The sequence below is a fragment of the Hipposideros armiger genome, unplaced genomic scaffold (genome assembly GCF_001890085.2).
Source record: "Hipposideros armiger isolate ML-2016 unplaced genomic scaffold, ASM189008v1 scaffold_73, whole genome shotgun sequence".
NCBI classification, from domain to species: domain Eukaryota; kingdom Metazoa; phylum Chordata; class Mammalia; order Chiroptera; family Hipposideridae; genus Hipposideros; species Hipposideros armiger.
Genome location: NW_017731423.1, coordinates 2,528,392 through 2,534,506, shown reverse-complemented (window position 1 = coordinate 2,534,506; position 6,115 = coordinate 2,528,392). Strand labels below are relative to the sequence as shown.

Below are 6,115 nucleotides of genomic sequence, written 5' to 3'. Positions count from 1 at the left end.
ACCATTCGTTTTTGTCCTTAGGATATGTCACACTAAGAATATATAGTCAAAATAACGAGTTTTAAAGTCAGCTTCTTAGTGTTCCATACGGTTATGCTAGTAACTCCATGTATAGTTTTTTTGTTTTAAAGATTTTATTTGGGTATTGGGGAACGGGAACAGCACTGGGGAATTGGGGAAGGGGAACAGCCAAGTTGTTGTCCCTCAGTCTTAGTTGTGGAGGGCATAGCTAGCTCAGCTCCAAGTCCAGTCGCCATCTGGCTGTCCACGCAGGAGTTGAACCAGAAACCTTGTTGCTAAGAGTGCATGCTCGGATCACTGAGCCATCCGGCCACCCGTCGGCAGCTCAGCTCAAGGTGCCATGTTCAATCTTAGTTGCAGGTGGGCATAGCCCACCATCCCATGCAGGAGTGGACCCGGCAACCTTGTTGCTAGGAGCACCTGCACTCACCAGCTGAGCCGTCCTGCCACCTGTTGGCAGCCCAGCAGCAGCTCAGCTTGGGCGCAGCTCACTGGCCCATGTAGGAATTGAACTGGCGGCCCTGTTGTTCAGAGCTCTCTCTCTTAGCCAACTGAGCCACTTGGCCGGCCCCTCCATATATACTTTGATTAATGGCTTCTTTTAGGAAATGCTTTGTTATTTTCTTTAAAAATTATGTAAGACATTTACATGATTCCAAAATCAAACTATAAAATACAGTATATGAAAAGAAGTCTAGCTTCCATCCTCACTTCTTTCACCCTGTTCTTATGTGTAACCATTTTTATTAGTTTGTAATTTATAATTTTATTGCTTCTTCTTTAAAATGTAAGCATGTGCACACTCATCTTTCTCAGAAGAAAGGAAACATATACATGGTCTCAGCCTTGCTTTTTTCACTTAATACAGAGGATACCAAAAAAATGTATACACAATTTAAAAAAGGAAAATATCTAATAAAATTGTAATACTCAATATATACCGATAACAAAAGATGAATACAAGTCACATTTGACTTCTGCAATTACAAGAGGTGCTCAGAGTGGTTACCATCAGTGTCCAGACTCTTCTGATTACGGCGAACTACTGCTTGAACAACGCTGACCAAAGTGTCCACTTGTATACATTTTTTTGGCACCCCCGGTATGTACTAGCTCCATGGCCTTCCACAGAGATGGTCTTCATTCCTTTGTTCAGCTGCACAGAACGCTATTGTATAGATATACCGTGGTTTATTCAGCCAGTCTTCTGTGGATGGACATGTGGGTTCAACAAACATTTATGGAATGACTAAATTGTGCCAGGCACTGAGGATAAAGACCTGGTCTCTTGCCTCAAGAAACTCAGAGTGTAGAGGGGGAGACCTCTGCAATACAAGTACTTTCCTCATAAGAGAGTGAGATCTTGTATCCCCTTAGCACAAGGGGCTCATGAAACAGGGAAGACAGACTCCCACACAAGAGGGATACAGTAACTATCTGTGGATTGGCATCTTGCTCCCACCAGGGCTTTTAGTATGGGAGAATCCTTTGGGAGGAAATGGTTTTTATCAATGTTTGAAATTGCTTAGAAAATTGTGAGTGCCAACCGGTCAGAGAAGCAAGACTAGGCCAAATGAAAGAGGAAAAAAGGAAGGGTCCTAGCCACAAAATTCCCCTGAAAAGAGGAAATGCAAGTTACTACTGAAGCTGTGGTTTAATAATAAGAGCTAACACCTGTATCGAATTTACCACACTGCCCAGAGATTGCTCTAAGCAGTTTACATATATATATATTTAACTCCTTTATTTCTCATAACAAGCTTAAGAAGTAGGGCCTATGATTACACACATTTTACTGTTAAAGACTATCAAGGCGCAGAATGGTTACCGAACTTGGTCACCCAAGGACACAGAGAGGGAGGGAGGGAGGAAGCGAGGGAGGGAGGGAGGAAGCGAGGAAGGAATCGCAGATAGGATACTTGTAAGCAGTGCCCTCTCCAAAGTGGGACTACAGTACTTAAGTCTCCCCGCACCATAACCACTCCCTGAGTAGGAGAACCCTGACACTTCCGACCCTACACACACACACACACACACACACACACACACACACACACACCCCACCCCCAGAAAACTTTGAAGGGCTTTCTCTGAACTCTTAGGGGCTCGGAACTCTTAGGGGCTCGGAGACCAGAGGAATCCCCAAGCCAGGAGGAGACTGGATGGGTGCATGGCGGAGGCTAAGCCTACTCGTCCAGCAGCGCAGGTCTGAGCGGCGGCTGCCAGGAGCGGGCCTTCCCCGGCGCCGCGGAGGGCCCCTCTCAGAGAACCTGCCCATCCCGCTCTCCCACCCCTCCCCGTGTCCGACGCCCATCTTTCTGTGCTGAGGCCCACGCCTTGGCACAAATTAAGTTTGCTTCCCCGGGCTCCCAAGACACGGTACAGTGGACGTTATATGAAGTCACCGACGAACTCCCAAGGATAGCCAGGTATGTGACCTGTCCCCGGGGGACACAATTCCACCCTCCAGGAGCCCGCAGCGAGAGGGACAAGCAATGCCGACGCGGTATGAGACGGGCCTGGACAAAGGGATCGCACAGGCCGTGGCTCCCCACCCCGCTCAAAACCGACCTGACGACCTGCAGGGCGCAGCTGTCCGCTCGCTCGCTCTCTACCGGGCGAAATGCGCCGCCTGCCGCCCAGACCCAGCGCCGCCCGCGGCTCTGGGACCCGCGGGACGACGGCTCGGAACTGGAGAACCTGGCCGGGATCCGGCCGTCTCAACCCCGACGGGATACCCAGTGCCAGACGCGCTTCCATCTCGAGATTAGACACTGGCGGTAGTTTTGTAAAATCCACGGCTTCATACTTGAGGAAGCTAATCTCACAGAAAAAGCTAAACCTTCCGCGAAACTAAACGTTCAAAACCAGAAAGCTATAAATTATACCCACATAGAAGAAGTCTACAGAACGCAACGTACAACCGAAAAGTTAGCAGTGAAAACAAACACACCACCTCCTTAAAGTTTTCCCAGGTGTTCGAAAGATAAGAGGATCCTCAAAGTTCACGTCAGACGGGTAATGTGCCGAGGTCGTAACAAGGTTTGTGGGAGGCACATCTCACACACAGGCATGAACACCCAATCATCACACTTATGAACTCCGAAAGGATCGAAACAAAGTAGCGGTTAAGGGCTCTCGAGGGTGGCCTACTGATTTTTCAGAAAGGGTGACAGATATAGTCCACATATATTCAGTTTTGACATAAAGATCCTGTATATTTTAAAAATGCCACTGAAATTCCGTGACGTTTCCCTTGTTTTTTTACTTAGTAAGTGAAAACACAAACAAGATTAGCCAGCAGATCACCCTCTATGCAAATTTCCTGCCGCAGCGCCACCTTTTAAAAAAGCCTGGTTCTTCATTGCTTTACGACGGTAGGTCGTGAAATGACGGAGTTGATGCAGTGTAGGCGGAAGCTAGTCTTGCGCTTTGCGGAAACTACGTTAGCTGGGACCGGATCCTGATAGGCGCAGGGTGTGCGGGAAAGGCTGCGGTATCAGTAACCGTGATCGTATCATGCTTTAGGAGTTTATTCCTTGAACTCTTTAGGGTTTTCTTCTTCTTCCTTTTTTTTTTTTTTAGTCTTCAGAAAGACAAGAGTAATTTCTCCGCTCACTTTTGGGAGTCTGAGATTCTGTTACTCCCAGAGAGGTCCCTTTTCCTTTCCTGCGTGCTTTCCTTGACGCACACTTGACTCCTGTGCCGGTTCGACTCCGCCTCCATCCTCCTCGTGGTCTCGCGTTTTTATTTGGGTTTAGCTCTGTTCTTTGGGAGAATCCCAGTCTCCGGGTGATCTTCCTTCCCTTCCCTCTTTAGCGGATCCCTTCATCTTCGTTCTCTTGGGGGAGACCAGCCATCACTGCCGCGGTCTGAGGAATGGAGCATGACAGCGCGAGGGGCTCCCAATCGCGGGAGGGCTCTTCCTTGCCTGGAGAGCGGCGTTCTTCCGACCTCGGACAGGCCTTCGCCCAGATTTTGCACCATCTTACCGGCCAGGAGATCTCACGGGGCAAGGCCAGAAGCGCAGCTCTTCAGGACCTCAGTGCTCTCATAGATGCCACCGAGTGTGATAAACTCTTTGAGGGGCCTGGCACGTCGCTCCGCGGAGCGCCCGAGCTGCTGGGGCGTGTGGCGAAAGCCGTGGAGAAGTATGCAGCCCCGCCCAAGGAGCAGGAAGGGAGAAGTGACGGTCACTCTGCAGTGGCCGAGAAAGCGGCAGCCGTTGGGTTACTGCTTCTGAAGCTCTTGAGGAAAGTTGAGGCTGCCAAGAATGCCTTGGTGTGCCCTGCATGGAAGACGGGCCTGCGTCAGTTGGCAGGACCCGTCTATATTTTTGCCGTCACCCACAGCTTGGAGCTACCGTGGACCAGCCCAAGATCTAAGGACGTGGCTGGAGAGGTGCTCACCTTACTGCTTCAAGTTAGTGAGTGTGGTTCTGTGGCAGGATTCCTCCGTGGAGAAGATGAAGATGAGAAAGGGAGATTTACTGTGATAATGGGGCTTCTCAAGCCCGATTTGAATAAGTGAGTACTCCTACGAAAGGGCCGCCGACGTGAGCGTCAGCCTGGTTTAGAATGTTAGCGTTCAAGGGAACTTGAGTGTTGTGATAGCAGGTCTCTTAAGGCCCAGCAAGGTTGTGATTTGCTATGAATGACATAACTAGATACTGGCAAGTTCGACATTAGCACCCTGGTTTTCCGACTCCCATTTTCTAGTGCGCTTTTCAGTCCCCATGACAGGTGCCCTGGAAATTGGAAGCTCTGTCTCGTTTATTTAGACTTAACTTTCTTAGGAAGGGATGGGGATTTGGAGAGGATTTAAACTTATGGTTTGAATTTAAACGTAGAGATCTTGAAACTCATCGCTAGTAGAAAGGGATAGTTATTAGATATGGGAGCAATGTTTGGAATGAAAAAATAAAAGCTTTAGATTGCCATTAGCTAAAGTACTTTTTGTGCGTTTCCTCTTGCATTAATTATTAATATTTGTATATTAATATTTGTGATTAGTGTACACTGTTGTCCTGTCCAAAGTGACCACCGAGACATTTCATCCACATTCTTGAAATCTGGTTCTGTCCAAAACATTCATGAAGACATTTGATCTATGCCACCTCATCTACCTAGCTCCATGTGCCATAACTAGCTAGACTACCAAGTCAAAAGAGTTACTGGCAATGCAGCCACAACAGTTATTAAACCAATAAAACATGATAGTATTTTATATATTAATTCTGTAAACCAAAAATATAAATAAACATTATGAGCTGTTTGAACCCAAGGACGTTTCCTAAGTGTGGATGTTTTGGACTGGACCAAATTTCAAGGACCTTTTTGCGTAGACCAGCTCTCTGCATCAGTGTTTTGGACAGGACCAACTGTCCTACAGTGGTATCTGTAACATTCTAGTGATGAGAAAAAAAATGTGTACATAACTGACATTTTACCAGAAATTTGGAGTTAACATTGAGGCAGATGGTGCTTAATTTTTATTGCTTCTGAGTAGGACCATGGCGGATAACCTCTCTGAACCTCAATTTCGTTATTTGTAATACAAAGGTATTACCTGTCACACAGTTATTTTGAAGATTAGTTGAGTCATGTGTGTAAATTCATTTTATAAACTATAAACTGCTGTTCAAGTATTGATTCATTTGCTCCCTTAATAATAATAGTAATAATAATAATAAAACAAATAATAAAAATAAAGACATTTCCTTTACTCCTCTCTCCCTTCTCAACACCTCTTCACTATAACCACATCACACAGATCCTTTCCATAGCTATGGTTATAAATGGCTATTTCTCATTGGATAAGGTTTAGACCCAGAGCCTTGGGTGATTGTTAAATGCATTTAGTGTAAGTTATTTGAGTTATTTTGATCTAAACCTTAAAATGTAACATCAAGAGTTATGTGGGATGTGATTTTCTCAAGGACAAGAAAATACTGTGTTTTGCTTGAACTGGGTAATTTTCTTTGCTGGTTAATACCATGTCACTTAATGTGGTTTTGTATTTCCATTTAGGGAGTCCTGGAAGAATAACCCTGCCACGAAACATGTTTTCTCATGGACTCTGCAACAGGTCACTC

The 6,115-nt window shown here is 46.2% G+C and overlaps 1 protein-coding gene across 1 annotated transcript in view; it reads left to right on the top strand.

Annotated features, from left to right (window-relative positions):
* Positions 1-2,114: 2,114 nt before the first annotated feature.
* LOC109382964 (TELO2-interacting protein 2-like) overlaps positions 2,115-6,115 on the top strand; it is a 110,819-nt gene continuing 106,818 nt past the window's right edge. Inside the window, 2 exon segments of the mRNA XM_019642879.1 lie at positions 2,115-4,547; positions 6,051-6,115. Coding sequence (XP_019498424.1) covers positions 3,901-4,547; positions 6,051-6,115 — 712 coding nt within the window. The 5' untranslated portion in view covers positions 2,115-3,900.